We start from the raw sequence: 16,416 nt of genomic DNA on the forward strand, positions 1-16,416 counted from the left end.
AGGCCTGCGCGCTATTGAAGAACTTACATCTCCACTCAAAATGAAGATCTTCCGCGAATCCAGCTTCTTCAAGGAGAAACGAGCGGATGCGCTTCCGTCGCCAGCTGATGTTCGAGCCATGAACGAAGCGTCGGGCAATCCCCGCGCCACAAGATTTGATTGCCCACCGCCTGTCATAATTCCATCGCTGGGGCTGGTTGTGAAGTACGGCGCGGATGTAACTATTGTCGAAGCCCAGACTCAAATCATGCTACGCGAGCAATTACAAAACCGTGTACCTGTTCCTGAGATCTTTGGCTGGGCACAGGATGCGGAACAGACTTTCCTATACATGTCTTTCATCGAGGGTGAAATGTTGATGGAGAGATGGGGCGGCTTGAATAAAGATGAGAGACGAGCCATTTGTGAGGAGCTTGGCCGTTTCGTAAAAATGATAAGGTCTTTGGAACAAGATCGCCATGCCCCTTATATTGGTGAGTTGATACCCTTGTGGCTTGTGGCATTCTGAAGACCTAACCATCCAAGTTTTATAGGTAGTCTAGGCAGGCAACCACTAAACGACATATTTCTTAAAGACTATCCGGACCTTGCTGGTCCCTTCCAAGGCACCACCGCTATCGAACAGTTCCACAACACTTGCGGGATTAACATTAGCAGTGAGGTACCCATTGTTTTTACACATAACGATCTTCTTCCACCCAATATTATTATATCCCCGGGGCGGGACCCGAAAGTGGCTGCGATCATCGACTGGGGTCAGGCTGGATGGTACCCTGCATACTGGGAATATTGCAAGGCGCGGTGGATAACACTGAATCCGAGGCTCTTTAATGTTGCCTTCCAAGAAGATTGGCGTGTGAATTATGTGCCAATGATTCTGGATCCCGTGGATGATGAGACATGCTATCATCCTTGGATTTATTTCGCCTTGTCACACATCTAGTATTGCTGTGACTGTACGTTCATATTATAATTGGTGAAAGTCTATGTAACATGTCAAGCCTAATAGTGGAAACCCCAGATCCATCGCAGACCACAAACTACAGAGGAACTTGGGTTGGTAGCCAACGGTTACTCGTGGTCAATAAGCAACCATTAGAGCTTGTGTAAATAACACATAGAATTCCCAAAGAGAATGAGAAGAAGAGAGTAGATCTACCTGAAAAATGAACCAGTGGTCTCATCATTTGTCCTCATTGCGGTAAGCCACTATTTAGTTACATGAACGACAGAGAAACATTCGTCATCTCGACCTCCCGTATGAAGCCTGAATACGCCTGGTCCATTCGTAAGTCCTGGCTTACATGAAGATCCTGTTCAGGCTGCGCATATTTTAGGCTTAGGCAGCAGCCTAAGCGTATATCAACTTGTGAGTTGTGAATATAAACCAGTCAATAATGAAGAAAACGAATTCGTCAACCACTGACAATGATATTAGGGTTCTTTACAAATGTAATCGACTGTGCAGGTAATGGATATCCAGAAAGCCCCATAGGGATGGAACATGTGTTGATGTATGCCTTATCAGTAAGGAACAACCCTATCAGGCGCGAGATCTGCGGCCCCGTTGAAACCTCTTTCCTAATTGGATAAGCTTCTTGATCCACCGCGGATGTCCTTTATCATCTCTCTCTCCTCTTCCGCACTTTTTTTTCCTTCGTCATCAACAACAACAACACAATTAGCAGTCTATACAACTGTCTCTGGCTATCGAAAGCGTTGTTGAAATGGAATAACACACACTTTGACCTGTTTTCTTCCAGTCTCTATCATAATAGAGTCATTATTATCCATAACACCTTAGCGGAGGAATTTTCTGCTTCCCACTATCAGCATCACTTGAAACCTCACCGACTATTCGCACCAACACAGCAAAAAATACTCTACAGAAACCTGAGATTCAGAGCAATGGACTATCGAACAAGATTAAAAACGTTTCAGCTTGTCAAGAAATTTTTTCAGAACCCTTGTTGTGGCTAGCGGTGTACACTGCCACGGCGGGTAGAGAAGCACCAGTGGAACGTGCTTCTCAACCTCAAAATTTTCTCCATTGTTAAAGAAGTCATTCTATTTCGCATCCTCCAAGGTTGTACTGCTGTTGTGGAGGCTCCTTCACCCCCTGTTCGTTATCTAAGAAAGACCCTGTCGAAATGATTGGTACGGCTTTCCGCCGTTTGTTCGGTGTCTCATTGCCAAAAATTGAGGGCTGACAAAATCAACAGTTCGACTAAGACGGACATGGTCTCGACCACTTGGTCGTTGCATTATGGCAGTTCTGCCGCCGTTCAACTTCCTCACCCTCCATTATGCGTATTTCATCGCCACGCCGCTGATTTGCAGTATCATCTTCTGGGGTTCCGCGACTCCCTCGCGGAGTGTTCATTATGCAGATGCCCTTTTCATGTGCGTCAGTGCCATGACTGGTGCTGGATTGAACACTGTACGTTCCAAGAATCCAGCCCGTTAAACCTCGCTGACTGGTTTCAGGTGGACCTCTCATCCCTAAACACGTTCCAACAATCTATTCTTTTTGCGCTACTGATCCTAGGACATGCCATTCTGATCTCTATCACGGTCCTATTTGTGCGCAAGAGAGCGTTCCAGCTCAAATTCAAGACCATTTCAGAAAGTTCTGCCGCAAGAAATCTTTTCGGGCAGTCCACTCTTGGTTTCCTGAAGCCTGCCGGGAAGACCAAAACGCACACTTCGCAGCCGGAAGAACCCCATAGTCCTGAAGACTCTAAGGCGTCCGCCACGGAAAATGTCCCGTTAGAAGCTTCCAATACGGTTGACAACGACCATAGCCGATGGGACGATGACGACCAAATCACTATTGGCCATATGCAGCCACGCCATCATCATCCCCACAGAGTCTTCCCCATGGCAGGAGTGGGCGCTCGACTCGATTTGAATAACCATCCGAGAGATGTAGCTCCCACTATACCTCTCGATGGAGAGCCAGACGAGATACCACGATTGGAGGGAATTCTAAGAGATACACAGAAATACTTCGCTTCAAAAGGCTTCATCTCACGGAATTCGCAGTTTCATGGTCTTACGTTTGAGGAACGTGAGAAACTAGGCGGTGTCGAGTACAAAGCAGTTTCCTTCTTGTTGGTCATTGTTCTGCTATACTGGTCGACGTTCCTGATTATCGGTATTGTTGGAGTCGGTGGCTGGCTGGAAGTAAACCATCCAGAGATTCCTCGGGCAAATGGCCTGTCGCCCTTCTGGACTGGCACTTTCTTTGCTGTTTCTGCGTTTGTCAACAGTGGAATGTCCCTTTTGGATGCGAACATGACCGCTCTGCAAACAAAGTATTCTACCTTCTCTCTGACTCACGAGGTTGTACAACGCTGATTAGCCACAGTACGTACCCACTTCTTACAATGGGCATGTTGATTCTTGCAGGAAATACGCTCTACCCCTGCTTTTTACGGTTCATCATCTGGACTATGAGGCGCTTGATGACGAATCGGCCGTCATGGGAGACGTGGAAGGTCACTTTGGATTTTATCCTCGACCATCCCAGAAGGGTATGGACTACGACCGTATTTCATCCTTAAAGCTAACTGACCGATGCAGGTTTACACTAATCTCTTCCCTGTCCGTCATACATGGTACCTGCTAGGTACCATCATCATTTTGAATGGAATCGACTGGGCAGGTTTCGAGGTCCTTGCGATTGGAAATAAGGAAATAGAGACACTGCCGGCAGGCTATCGCATTTTGGATGGGCTGTTCCAGGCTTTAGGTGAGGGTGTCGATGGACATGCTCATCTCCAGCTGCTAACTGCTCTGGTATAGCTGTGCGCTCTGGAGGATTCTATGTTGTAACTATCTCTGAATTGCGTCAGGGACTACTTGTGTTATATGGTAAGACTTGTAATATAGAATCTACGTGACATCTGCTAACAATTTGTAGTTCTCATGATGGTCAGTTTAGTGGTCGTTCTAACCTGTCCAAATACCCGGCTAACCACCCTGCAGTACGTCTCGGCGTTTCCAGTATTGGTGACCATGAGGTTTGTCTGGTCCACTTATTCCAAATTTCCTTTGCTGACGGCCACAGAAACACCAATGTCTACGAAGAGCGCTCCCTAGGCATTTACGCCTCGGACGAACCGCTCGACGCACATGACAGCCAATCCCCCAATTTTGTCATGAGCCTAATCCGACATCACCTCCTCGGGCGCCAGAATGTCTCAATGGCCGAGTCCTCGCGCAGCTACTTCGTCCACCAACAGCTCCGCTCCCAACTCAGCCATGACATCTGGTGGATTGCGCTCGCAGTCTTCTTCATTACCATCGCCGAGTCGCCGCACTACTCCGAGAATCCAGTCGCCTACTCGACCTTTAACATCATCTTCGAGGTTGTCTCCGCGTATGGCTGCGTCGGCATCAGCGTCGGCTTTCCAGGCAAAAATTACTCGTTCTGCGGGTCGTGGCATACCATCAGCAAGCTGATTCTGGCGGCTGTTACACTGCGGGGGCGGCACAGAGGTCTTCCTGTTGCGATTGATCAGGCAGTAATGCTGCCTAGCGAATCGCTCGCTTGGGCAGAAGAGGAAGATGCTGTTCTGAGGCGTGAGCAGACACGTATGTATGGAAGTGAAAAGATGCCCGTAGGAACGGTTTAGTCTTCCTTTGATATCGTCCGAGCCGTTCACACACGAGGCGCTACACAATGTTTTTAAGCTTGCTTTTGCGTCGATTTTGCATATATAGCTGGTTGTGGTGTTCATATATTACTGTAGATATATCATTCCAGCCATAGGCTTTTCTACTATAGTCCACATGCATTTTGTATGTAATCAAAGACCGTTATGGTCCCTTGATTTGTATGTGTACAATGTTCCCGAACCTTGCAACTTTTATAGATGTCATAGCAGGAATTGTCCCAAGCTACAGGACTGGATGGAATGAATGAAACAAACAGACTCTTAAGACACAAGGAGGGTATCTAGAAGAAGAGGGCATCTACTCTTCCTCAAACTCTTCCTCTTCCTCCTCTTCTTCTTCTTCCTCCTCCTCCTCCTCCTCTTCCTCCTCTTCGCCAGATGACTCTTCACTTCCATCATCATCACTAGGCGCATCCTCCATCATCTCATCCTCATCGGCCTTCTTCTCCGCCGCGCGACGTCTCTCCTCATCGCGCCGTCCCTGCTCCAGAATAGCAGCCTTCTCCTCCCTCAATTTTCGCTGCGTCTTGACAAACGCACCCAAAGGCGTCGACTCCCAGTCCACATCTTTCAGGAAGGACTCGACCTCGGCGCGGTTGCGCGGCGTATACGTGACATTCAGCCTCTTCTCCTCGATCCAGCGCGCGTTGGCCTCGACCTTCTGCACAAGCAGCAAGATGGCCTGGTTGACCTTTGCGTTCTTGTTGCCGGCCGTGCGGGAGCCGACCTGCTTCAGCCAGCGTTTCAGGGCGACGACGATGGGGACGGAGAGTTCGGGGAAGGCAATGTGTTTGGTCCAGAGGACGAAGAACTCGGAGAGCAGCTCGGCGACCTGTTCGCCGACGCCGTCCTGGTAGATGCGCGTGCGGAGGTAGGATTTCGGGGCGCGGATGGCGGTGCTGAAGTCGAGTTGCTTGAGGGTGCTGGATTTAGGGGGCTTGCGCATCTCGGCTGCGTTGAGGACCTCGAGGAGGGCCGGGGCTAGGGGCACGTAGGTGCCTGTGGCGCGCGAGAGGCGGAGGAGGGCGCGGGTGAGCTGGAAGCGGAGCGGGAAGTAGGTTGCGGTGGGGATGAGGCGCATCGCGCCGAGGGTGATCTGGACGACGGGGTAGATGAGGGGCCGCAGGGCGGATTGCTTGCCGGCTTTGGCTTCAACGAGGCCGTCGCAGTGCTGGGAGAGGACGCGCGACCAGAAGTCCAGCGAGTGCGTGTACTGCCAGTTGTAGATGGTCTTGTAGGATTCCTTGGAGGTGTTGGTGATGCTGCTGCGGAGGTGCATGGCGAGCTGCCGAATGAAGCTGAAGCCTGTCGTGTATGAGATATTCTGGTCGATGCCCCAGAGCTCGGCGGCCGAGTTCTTCATCAGGTTGACTCCGGAGAGCGTGTGGACGGTTGTGTTCCGGCTTCCCTTGACAACTCCTTCATACGAGGCCTTGAGGACCGTCTCCTTGAGGCCGGAGTCGCCAATGACCATGAGTTTGCGAAGTAGCAGGAAGCCTGTGATCCGGGTTGCCTCCGTCGTCGAGACATCAGCCCAAATACCGACAATGGTCTTGATGAGAACTTTCAGGAGCTTTCTGAACTGGAGCAGATAGGGGAGCATCGGTTCAATAGACGAAAGGGTCAACTTGAGAGTCGATGCATCGGAAAGATTAATGAGCAACTGATGAACTGAGGATGTGTGCGACTTGACGAGTGGTGTGAGGGTCTTGAATTTCTTCGAATCCAGAGACACCCTGACTTTTCCGGAGGCCGTCTCCTTCACCGGGAGATGATGTGCGAGCACCTTCGGCACAGTACCAAGTGCCGTCACAAGAACCTGATGGTATACATCGGGATCCGAGATTGAGTACTTCTGCTCTTGAGTTTCCGCCTCGTTGATGTACGCTGCGCAGCGGAAAGCGAGCACGGCTTGCCGCATGGCGCGGATCGAGTTCTGTTCCTCCATCAACTTCTGCCACTTCTTGACCATCGCGATCGTGAGCGTGTTGTCCGCAGCTTCCTCGTCCTCATCCTTGGCCGCCTTCTTCTTTTTCTTCGCGGGCCCTTCTTCTTCCTCATCCTCACTCAGCTCGAGGACCTCAGTGAGATCTCCGTGTTCACCAAAGTCGAGCAGCTCCGAATCGTGCTCCTTCAGATACTTGTAGAATTCAGGATCCTTGTCCTTCAACGCTTGAAGCTGGTCCTTGTGCGCCTCGAAGTCATCCGGTGCGCTGCTGGCCTGAGACTCCGCATCATCGTCGGATACGCCACCATCTTCCTCGCCTTCACTTGAGGCTGCAGACGAGTCTTCCTCGCCTTCTTCCTTCTGTTCCTCTGACCGCTTCCGTTTGCCGATCTTGGGGGTAACATCTTTCCTCCGAGACTTCTTGCCCTTGTCTGTATCGGCGTCGGCAATCTCGAATCCGCCCGCGAAAAAATCGTCGACGTTCATCTCCGCAAAAGCATTCTGCTTCTTACGTTCCTCGGGACTCTCCTCAGAATCTCCATTCTCAGGGCGACTCCGAGCATTGTCAGCCTTGCGTTTTTCTTTGAGATGAATGCGCTGCTTAATCTTCGCGGTCGACTTGCGCCGTTCGAGTACATCTTTCAGATGCTTTTTCTCGAATTTCTTCGTGGACTTCTTCTGACTTCCGGCCATCTTGCCGTATATTCTCCAATCCTATCGTGGATGGAGTCGAAGTCTGGAATTAGATGGTTGGACTATTCGAAAAGCCAAGCGTGGAGAGAAAGCAAGAGGAAAAAAAATTCCTGTCGGGGCAGAATCCACGCCGAGCCGCCCAATCGGGTGACCGCCTTTCCCCCCACACCACCCATCCAGCTATCACCATCAGGATAGTGAGCTGGAAAGTAACATATCATGTATGCTCAACGGCCTCTTTCGTATGCACCTACACCTTACAGCTACACGCCCAATCCGGCGCTGTCGGCAACTATCAATCTCGATGAGGTACTCCCGTTCCGACCGCCTGTGTGCTGAGCTGCTGGCTAACTGCCATCATGCCAGGAAGTGAAACTAGCCTCCAGCTCCGCGGAGCGCGACCTACATGAATCACTGGCCGAGATTTACAGCATAATTGTGACCCTCGATGGACTTGAGAAGGCATATATCAGAGATGTCGTTACAGAGGCGGAATACACCGAGACATGTACCCGGCTACTAAAGCAGTACAAGTCCAGTTTGGGCGATGAGGCCGTCGCATCTGAGTTTGTTGACCTGGAAACCTTTAAGCGAACATGGGGGGTGAGCGCACTTCCTATATAATTGTTATACGAGTTGCTGACCATTCTGGCAGCTGGAATGCCCCCGCGCGACTGAGCGTCTCCGTATCGGCCTTCCCGCAACAGTCGAGCAAGCCTCCCACGGAGCACCTTCAGGCAACGCAGGTCCAACCACCGGAGGTCCTGTTGGCGGCCCTTCGGGTAGCCTCATTCTAACGGCTACCGAGAACTTCATTACTTTCCTGGACGCTCTGAAGCTGAACATGGTGTCCAAAGATGCGCTACACCCGCTACTCTCGGAAGTCATCCAATCCGTAAACAAAGTAACGGATGCGGACTTTGAGAACCGCGGCAAAATAATTCAGTGGCTGATCACATTGAATCAGATGCGCGCAACAGAGGAGCTAAGCGAGGAACAGGCGCGGGAGTTGGCCTTTGACATTGAGCAGGCTTATCAAGGATTCAAGTCGACGTTGGGCTGACGGTAGAAACCATTGCATTTCTTAGTCTTGTTTGTTATCGTGAGCGATAGGCGTCTGGAGCATCTGCTTATGGTTATGTGCATTGCATTGATATGGCATTCTATGAGTCCAATCATTTTCCTTGCTTTTATCTCGTGTCGGAGTTGTCTCTTCGGGTGGTTTTGGTCGAAGCGGAGCCCGGATCCGCGGGACTACAAACGCCGACCTTTCCTATTCGGGTAATGCCGACTTTTTTTTTTCTGTGCCTGGATTGTGGCATCGCCAACACGTCTTTGCCACAGCAGAAGCCAAAGTGCTGATTATAAGATCAAATTATGCATGACGCTGTCTTGTTGTAGTCTATTTCTCACTAATTGACTTGCTAATCCTACCAGACCACTGTCATCATGATCAGTGCCGATGTCGACGAGCCTCTCCATGGTATGTCCGCCTGCCCGTGATAAACATGCGATATCGGCCTGATAAGCCTCTATCATAGTGCTCGACCTGCCCCAGATCTACAGCAAACCCTCCGGCACCGACCTTCTCCGAGCTCTTGACCTTCTCGCAGTCAAACCACGCGGTTTCAGCACCAGTACTGGCCAAGAACCGGTGAAGAGCAGAACAGTCGACCCAAGCGGAGTAACCCGCTATCTGACGTCCATCGTCTCCAGCTCTCTTTCATGGCTAGACACTGATGAGCTGCGGGAGGCCATTTGGGACACTGCTGCCGCTCGGTTGAGCGAGCGGGCTGGACGTACCGGTATGAGACGATATAATCGTAGTGCTCTTTGAGGATTCTAACGCGGGGTCTTCTGAACGTAGCCATGCCAGCCATGTCCCGAGTCTTCACAATCCCTACCTCATCCGACGAGGAGCTCACACTGACACTGCACGAGCCCTCATTGACCGCTGACAACCTGGGCATGAAAACCTGGGTCTCATCGTACCTCCTCTCCCGGCGCCTCCACAATATCCTCGATGTCACACCGCCGCTCGTCCCCTCGTCGTCAACCACTCCCAAGTCAGACAGGACGCTCCGAGCGCTAGAGCTGGGCGCCGGGACCGGACTGGTGGGCCTTTCCTTCGCAGCTCTCCGCGGCAGCTCGGCGACAATCCATCTCACAGACCTACCGGACATCGTACCAAATCTTGCCCATAACGTCTCCCTAAATGTCGAACTGCTCACAAGAACGGACGCAGCAGTCACAACAGGCGTACTCGACTGGTCTGTCGCACCGTCACCACTCCCAACAAGGGAAGAACAGTACGATCTCATTCTGGCCGCGGATCCGTTGTACTCGCCAAAGCATCCCAGATGGCTGGTTGAAACGGTCAGCCACTGGCTAAGCCGCGGGCTGGACGCTCGTGTTGTTGTCGAGATGCCTCTGCGGGATGCATACATACCTCAGGTGCAGGAGTTCCGGCAACGTATGCAACAGCTGGGCTTAGCTGTGGTTGAAGAAGGCGAGGAGGTTGGGTACGACGACTGGGAAGGGGCGGACGGGGGTGCGCTTGAGGTCCGGTGCTGGTGGTCAGTCTGGGGGTGGAGCGAGAAGCTCTAGCCTACCGATTCTCATCAGAGCCTTGTTGGCCTGCCTCAACGAAGTCACGACATAGACGATAGATGACGATGAAACTAGACAAAGACTAGAGATTGTTGTTTTCTAGGGAATCAGTCGCCTGTTTGGTATAAGCATACGTTGTTGTTCTTGCAGATGTTCATAGATATAACCTTAATACTCAATCAAACTACCGAAGCATAACTTCATCAGAAGCAACACCGTTTGAGATCAAGATGAGTATTCTCTTATGGTTGCACCGAACAATGGTAGAGAGAACGTTGAAGTATGCCTTTGATCACGTGCGTTTGATGTATGACGACATTGCCACGAGGCACAAGATGCATCGACAAGTGATCTAGAATATCTACACTAGAGTTACATTTAGCTGTACCTCTCTACAAACAAATAATCCATGCGATCGCCCATTAACGACCACTCACTAACGTGAAATCAGCCATACATTCTCAAACCTGTACTTATCTTACATTCGAGCACTCTTACTCCAAATCGTCAAACCTTCTTGAACATATATATCCATCAAACCACAACCCAGCAACATGGTCATCGGCCTCTTGGCAATCACCGCAATCCCCACCGTCACCGGCGTGGCGATGGGAGTAAGCGAACAGCGCAAAGCCAACGAACGCAAAATGGACGCCAGACGGATGGCGCGATTCAACATCGACATTGAAACCTCAGGCGAAACGCAAGAAGAGGACGAGATACGCGGGAAGCGGATAGTCTTGAGGGACAACAAGGTACCTATAATATAATATAACCTAATCCATTGATTTTGAGGCGGCTAATGATGGGATTACTGTAACAGGTCTACCTGGATGATCCCCTCCCCGCTAATCGCAAACACCCCTCTCACACGGCCGAATCGTTCTACATCGACTACCCGGAGCTGGAGGAGACGAAACATTTGAAAAGAGGACTGGGCCTCGTGACTACCATTTCGGATAACCCGCCCATGCTAAATTGGATCTATGCGGATAAAGAGACAAATGAGCTGAAGTATGGGAATCGGTCGCAGAGTGTGCAGCATGTAGTTGGGCCGTGGGATTGGGCGGACGAGGAGACAACCATCACGCTGGAAGGGAAGAGCGCTTTTATGGCTGTTCAGGAAGAGGATGGGAGTTGGGCGGTTTACTTTGACCGGGACGGTGATGAGTTGGAGTGGGTTCTCGAGGAGGAGGGGAAGCTGGATAATCCGTTTGCGCCGATAAAGCTCAAGAGGACGATGGTCCCGCAGGTTCCTTAGGTTGAACAGAGTAATAAAAACGATAATTCGTGATCTGAATTGCTATTCGGGGGAATCGTAACTTTTATTTGTACAGGAATACATGTAGATATGAGAGGGACGGCTAAAAACCTAGCCGTCGAGGCCATCCCAGCCCTCGTTGTCGCTGCCAGGGTCCGTAGACTGCGTTTTGGATTTTCTGTTGCGGCTGGCTGCGATGAGGGCCTTCTTCTTGTTCTCCATCCGTCGATCAAATCCGCTCTTGGTACTAATTCTCGTCTTCCGGTGCTCCTTGTCGTCTTTGACGCTCTTGAGGTTGGATTGTCGGGCCTTGACACCATGTTTCTTCAGCTCCTTCTTGTCCTTCTTGCTCAAGTCCGGCAAGGCATCCAACAACCACTTCTGGATCGATTTTTCTCCGTCCTTGCCACGCAGCTTCTCGCTGACATCGATGATGTTGGCAATGCTCTTGACGTACGGGATATCCTCCTTGGTGTAGTAAGTCACTGCAATGCCACCCTCGCGGCCAGCGCGGCCTGTTCGCCCAACTCGGTGGACGTAGACTGCAGCGGAGTTGGGAATGTCGTAGTTGACAACTCCGTTGATGCCCCGGAAGTCCACACCGCGCGCCAACAGATCGGTCGTCACGAGGATCCAGATTTCACCTTTGCGGAAATTCTTCATGATCTCGGAGCGCTGACCGTCTGAAAGATCAGAGTGAAGGACTGCGATTCGTGATGAGCCGCCGGCCTCGGCGGGAATATCATATCGCAGTTCAGAATGCAGGGCAATAGCTCTGGGGATGGTCTGAGTGAAAATCAGGAAGGGTGGGCGGAGGCGGACATCAGACGCTGAGGCCGCTGCCGGATGTAGGAGTTGTCGTAAACCGAGGAGTTTCCCTTGTTCAGTTGCGGCATAGACCAGCTTGTGCTCAATGTTAGGAATGGCAGAGTCCTTCAACCCTACGACAAGACGAAGCAAAGGGTAAGACTTTGTCTGATCGTAGGCCTGTTTCCGCTCCTTGATAGTGCTCTTGGCGAGATCTTCAATGTTGGATCCCATGGTAGCTGACCACAGACTTGCTCGGAGCTCGGGGTGCGTGCAGGCGCGCCAGATGTCGAGGGTCTGATCGCGGAAGAGCTCGTCAAGAAGGACATCTGCTTCGTCAAGGACAATATTTCTAACCAGAGGTAGAGTAGCCATAGGTTTTGTTCGATTGGCTGAGAGCGCATTGACCAAAAGTAACGGAGTAGTGACGAGAATATCGCTCTTGGTAACAGGGGCTTTTCCTTTCCTTCTCTTTGCAGTAGATGGTTGGTCCTGTTCGGACTCCGAACCTTCTTCGCTATCTTCGCTGTGGCTGTTCTCATCGTCGTCATCGTCGCGATCCACCACTCGCATGCCCTTTTTCATTAGTGTGATCTTCACCCCAGTCCCATGGACCAGCTTCCTTCCCTCGTTCACGATCTGACTCGCAAGTTCTTTTGTGGGTGCAACGACAACGGAGAAGATGCCACGCTCCTCCTCTTGTTCATGGTGGTGGCGGACTATCTTGTTGATCACAGGAATCAAGAAAGAAAGAGTCTTTCCACTGCCGGTTGGCGCCACAACCAACAGGTCCGGTTCAATGCTCTCAGCATCGTTCGGATTCCCGGAAGGTTTGAAACCCCTCAGCAACAGCGGCAGAGTACCCAGCTGAACTTCTGTGGGAACAGTAAATCCCTGCTCGGCGATGTTCTCGGCAAGCCGGCTAGAAATCTTGTACCGGGTGCGCAACTCCTTGAACGAAACAAGCGGCTGAGGATAAACTCTGCGAGCCTTTTTCTGCTCCTTTTTAGTAAGTCCCGGCGTCGACTCCTCCTGCTGCTTCCTCTTCTTCTTTTTCTTCTTCGGTTCCTCAGTCTCAACACGCACAGGCTGGATTTCCTCCAAGTCACGCATATCCGTGACTTTGATTTTATGCGCATTCAGCACAGTACGACACTGCACCTCATCCATCTCATCAACAGCATCAGCATCAGACGCATCATCCCGGTGCTCTTGCTGCTCCTGTTCCTTCTCCTGCTCCTTCGCCATCGAAGCACTAGACCGCCGAGCCTTACTCGAGCCAAAAAAGTTCAACTCCGCACCATCATCATCGGACTCAGCTGCCTCCGGAGCAGACACTCTCTTCCTTTTTCTCCCATGACTCGCTTCTTCCAGAACCTTGTCAGCCTCCGAGCTACGGAAGAGCTGCGGGTTCGCCGCCTTGCCCGTAGACGGGAGACGGGTTGAGCTGGTTGCTGATGATGGGGCGGCGCCACCCTTCAGCTTGGTTGCCCTTGTCAGCAACTTGAAGGCGTCCATCTTCGACGCATAAGATGATAAAAGCTTATGCAGATAGGTCAATGTACGCGATCGCGCTTGAAATGAAAACAAAGCTGTTCTTGTTGCGATGGTTGTCGGGGTCTCCGCGAACAAAAAAAGTCCCGATGCAGAAATTCTTTCCCGCACGGACCAATCAGATGCGAGGACGCGCTCGGTCTCCTGATTTTTTTGAGCATCCACTAACAACGCCGTAGAGGACTACAATGGAGATATATGGATTCTTATTTTGATACAGTGTGTCAAAGATGGTGTATATTTATAGAAGGAGTAGTCTCTGGGGTAGATTTGTTGCATTTGCTCTTTACCGTTCAAGCAATCCTACCCTCTTGCATTACAGAAGGAATCAAGCAGATTCTATGATAAGAGTCTGTCTATATTTTCAGATCAAATCAATATTCTTAAGCAAAGTCACCCCAGACATCAGCCGGTTGTCACAACCGACCTCTCCATAGCCAACTGCCCGACACACATGGAGCATCTCATGGCACCACCAACTTCAGATGTTTTACCTCAGACAACAGCTTGAATTCCATCGTCTATCATACAATAGTACAGAGCATAGGAAGAACAAAGACAAAGGGAAATAAACAGGCCAGGTATGATTGATTGATATTGCTCTAGTGGTGGTCGCCGTGATCAGCGTGGCCCCTGTAGCCGACAATGTTCATTCTACCGATCATCTCGCCGACGGTGAAGAAACCAATAACCTCGGCGGCGGTAACGCCAGCGAAAGCAAGCTCCTTCTTGTTGGCATTGCGAACCCGGGAAATGATGTTCTGGGGAGAGAAGTTCTTGAGGTTGGCGGGGTTGCGAGCAGCGTTAACCAAAGGCTGGAAGTAAGCCTGGAAGGTGGCCATGTTGCTAATATAAAGTCAGTGGACTGCGTGGGCGCGCGGTGTCTTGCACGGTCTTGAATGTGCTTACGGAGGAGTCATGTTCTGGCCACGGAATACCAGCTTAGCGAGTTCGAGGCCAACCTTCGAGTAGTAGATAGTAGGGGGTATCAAAGCTATCGCAGGAGCACAAAGGTTAGCACTGAACGATGAAACTTGTCGAGCAGTATCAAGGGACAATGTCACCGGAGCGATGGAGCGGAATGATGACCAAATTAGTGGTCAAGCACCCCCACCAGTCACTCCATCATCAACCAAGAGGACAAAACAGGACAGGAAGGGGAACAAATCTGCTTACAGTCGACAAAGGCAATGACCTTCCCGGTTCTTCCACCGACCTTCCTCAGAGCGCTACCGAGACCCTGAGCAGCGTTGGAGATCGCAGGACCAGCCGTCGAAGTGACGCGGGAGAGACCCTCGGAGGCCTTCGAGGCAGCAGAGGAGGCAGTCTGACTGGCCTTTGAGGCGGCCTCAGAGGTGTTGGAGGCGTATCTGACCGCGGTTCTGCGGGTCAGGAACTGCGATTGCCGCAGCACGGCACGGGAAGCCGTGACGGGCATTGTGATGGCGACTGGATGGGAAAGACGGTAGAAAAAGAGAGACAACTTTTGAGGGTCACCGGCGAGGGACGAAGTAGTCCAATGGCGGGAGGTCAGTAGCCAGAAACACAGGATTGTCGCGCAATTGCAAGGACCGAAGACTGAGATTTGACGCTCGGGAACTTCAGGGAATGGAAAAGGCCGCCGCTTTGGTGGTCACGTGATGACATGGCACTTTCAAGATTTTGGCAACGTGACTTCCGTCCATCCCTCATCATATACCGTCAAGGAACATCAGGGATGGCATTCTGTCATGAAGGCTTAAAGGCTCTCATTACTGAAGGATGTAACATCTATGGCCTATATAAATGCTGAACGGTCTTGGGGACATCCCTTTCAAGTTCTCGCTCGGATCCCTTAACTGTTTCTGTACTTACTGCTGAGAGATTCGCAAGGAAGACTCGAAGCTCTAGGTTATTCCTCAGGACTACCTGAGGCTCTTTCTATGCAACTAAATTACAGATGTGGGCTGAGTGTCTGACAAGAGACGATAACCACAGCTGATGAAGCTTGCAGTACAAGTGTAGCGAAACATAGAATCGTCTGGCTTGTGACTCAAGGATGTCTGATCGAAGCAATGAAGTTCTCTAGCCTCGAACTCGCGCAAGGAGCTAGATATACCAGGTCTATCTCAGTTCCGTGTCAGCCATGATTGCGGATGATCCTTTTTACGAAGTTCTGCATATCCTATCAGAAGACATATGCAATGAACTCTCTTAAACCCGACACAGACTCTGGCCTTGAGCTATGAGCTACAACCCAAGTTGTAATTACATTGCAATACTCGATGGTTTTCTTTTGAGGTCTGTACTCTCTGGCCCAGTCGGCTCCCTGATATAGCGCGACGGACCCGGGTATTGGTCTATGCTGGAGGGAGACTGTTTGCACGTTGTCACCATCGGTTCTAGAGCTATCTCAAAATCGCTGGCACGACCAAAAGCTGCCTATTTATTAACACCGAATTAACCATCCGTATGCTTAAGGTAGCCTCGAGTGACTTGGAGTGGCCAATCACAAACACCAAAGCACAGCTGCAAAAAACGTCATACTATCGCTACGATGATCCACAAGCCTGCAAATAGATGCTCAGTTGGGATTGGGCAGATGGCGAGAGGAGGCACCCAACATCCATGTGAGAGGCGCGGGGGATCCTCGGGCTAAAGTAGCAAACAGCCGATAAGATTTGCTTCTTCTATCCGGCTTGGAGTGGACACAAACAAAATAAGCTTCTTCTGGAAGATATAAAGTGTTTCGATGCGGTAGTGTCAATATCGGCTCAGTAGATCACGTCTCCTCATCGGTTGACCAGCACCTAGAATGGGCCCGTGGCTCGCCGATAGACGTGTCACGTACAATCCTCAAGAGGCTCAGTCTGTTGTTTGTT

General features: G+C 50.9%; 8 protein-coding genes across 8 annotated transcripts; 5 read left to right on the forward strand and 3 right to left on the reverse strand.

Moving 5' to 3' along the window:
* Positions 1-40: 40 nt before the first annotated feature.
* On the forward strand, positions 41-943 carry ALT_7667 (aminoglycoside phosphotransferase family protein; the record flags this gene model as incomplete). Its single annotated transcript, XM_033557403.2, has 2 exons — positions 41-473; positions 534-943. 2 exons carry the CDS (start codon positions 41-43, stop codon positions 941-943), a joined length of 843 nt encoding a protein of 280 aa, XP_033413294.2.
* Positions 944-2,266: 1,323 nt separating this feature from the next.
* ALT_7668 (low-affinity potassium transport protein) lies at positions 2,267-4,640 on the forward strand (the record flags this gene model as incomplete). Its single annotated transcript, XM_033557402.2, has 8 exons — positions 2,267-2,440; positions 2,488-3,317; positions 3,371-3,536; positions 3,586-3,754; positions 3,808-3,876; positions 3,926-3,936; positions 3,991-4,025; positions 4,073-4,640. The coding sequence occupies 8 exons, from the start codon at positions 2,267-2,269 to the stop codon at positions 4,638-4,640; spliced, it is 2,022 nt and encodes a 673-aa protein (XP_033413293.2).
* A 340-nt stretch (positions 4,641-4,980) lies between these two features.
* On the reverse strand, positions 4,981-7,323 carry ALT_7669 (mRNA-binding ribosome synthesis protein NOC2; the record flags this gene model as incomplete). The annotated part of the gene is made up of 1 exon (XM_033557401.2): positions 4,981-7,323. The coding sequence occupies one exon, from the start codon at positions 7,321-7,323 to the stop codon at positions 4,981-4,983; it is 2,343 nt and encodes a 780-aa protein (XP_033413292.1).
* Positions 7,324-7,542: 219 nt separating this feature from the next.
* ALT_7670 (ESCRT-I subunit protein VPS28) lies at positions 7,543-8,386 on the forward strand (the record flags this gene model as incomplete). Its single annotated transcript, XM_033557400.2, has 3 exons — positions 7,543-7,632; positions 7,690-7,926; positions 7,979-8,386. The coding sequence occupies 3 exons, from the start codon at positions 7,543-7,545 to the stop codon at positions 8,384-8,386; spliced, it is 735 nt and encodes a 244-aa protein (XP_033413291.2).
* Positions 8,387-8,772: 386 nt separating this feature from the next.
* On the forward strand, positions 8,773-9,930 carry ALT_7671 (S-adenosylmethionine-dependent methyltransferase; the record flags this gene model as incomplete). The annotated part of the gene is made up of 3 exons (XM_033557399.2): positions 8,773-8,806; positions 8,865-9,128; positions 9,191-9,930. The coding sequence occupies 3 exons, from the start codon at positions 8,773-8,775 to the stop codon at positions 9,928-9,930; spliced, it is 1,038 nt and encodes a 345-aa protein (XP_033413290.2).
* Positions 9,931-10,487: 557 nt separating this feature from the next.
* Positions 10,488-11,194, forward strand: ALT_7672 (uncharacterized protein; the record flags this gene model as incomplete). Its single annotated transcript, XM_033557398.2, has 2 exons — positions 10,488-10,688; positions 10,757-11,194. 2 exons carry the CDS (start codon positions 10,488-10,490, stop codon positions 11,192-11,194), a joined length of 639 nt encoding a protein of 212 aa, XP_033413289.2.
* Positions 11,195-11,305: 111 nt separating this feature from the next.
* rok1 (RNA-dependent ATPase ROK1) lies at positions 11,306-13,519 on the reverse strand (the record flags this gene model as incomplete). The annotated part of the gene is made up of 1 exon (XM_033557397.2): positions 11,306-13,519. One exon carries the CDS (start codon positions 13,517-13,519, stop codon positions 11,306-11,308), a length of 2,214 nt encoding a protein of 737 aa, XP_033413288.2.
* A 638-nt stretch (positions 13,520-14,157) lies between these two features.
* On the reverse strand, positions 14,158-14,993 carry ALT_7674 (F1F0 ATP synthase subunit g; the record flags this gene model as incomplete). The annotated part of the gene is made up of 3 exons (XM_033557396.2): positions 14,158-14,401; positions 14,465-14,549; positions 14,732-14,993. The coding sequence occupies 3 exons, from the start codon at positions 14,991-14,993 to the stop codon at positions 14,158-14,160; spliced, it is 591 nt and encodes a 196-aa protein (XP_033413287.1).
* Between the last annotated feature and the right edge of the window lie 1,423 nt (positions 14,994-16,416).

The sequence above is a fragment of the Aspergillus lentulus genome, assembly GCF_001445615.1.
Source record: "Aspergillus lentulus DNA, contig: Alt16, strain: IFM 54703, whole genome shotgun sequence".
In the NCBI taxonomy this organism is placed as follows: domain Eukaryota; kingdom Fungi; phylum Ascomycota; class Eurotiomycetes; order Eurotiales; family Aspergillaceae; genus Aspergillus; species Aspergillus lentulus.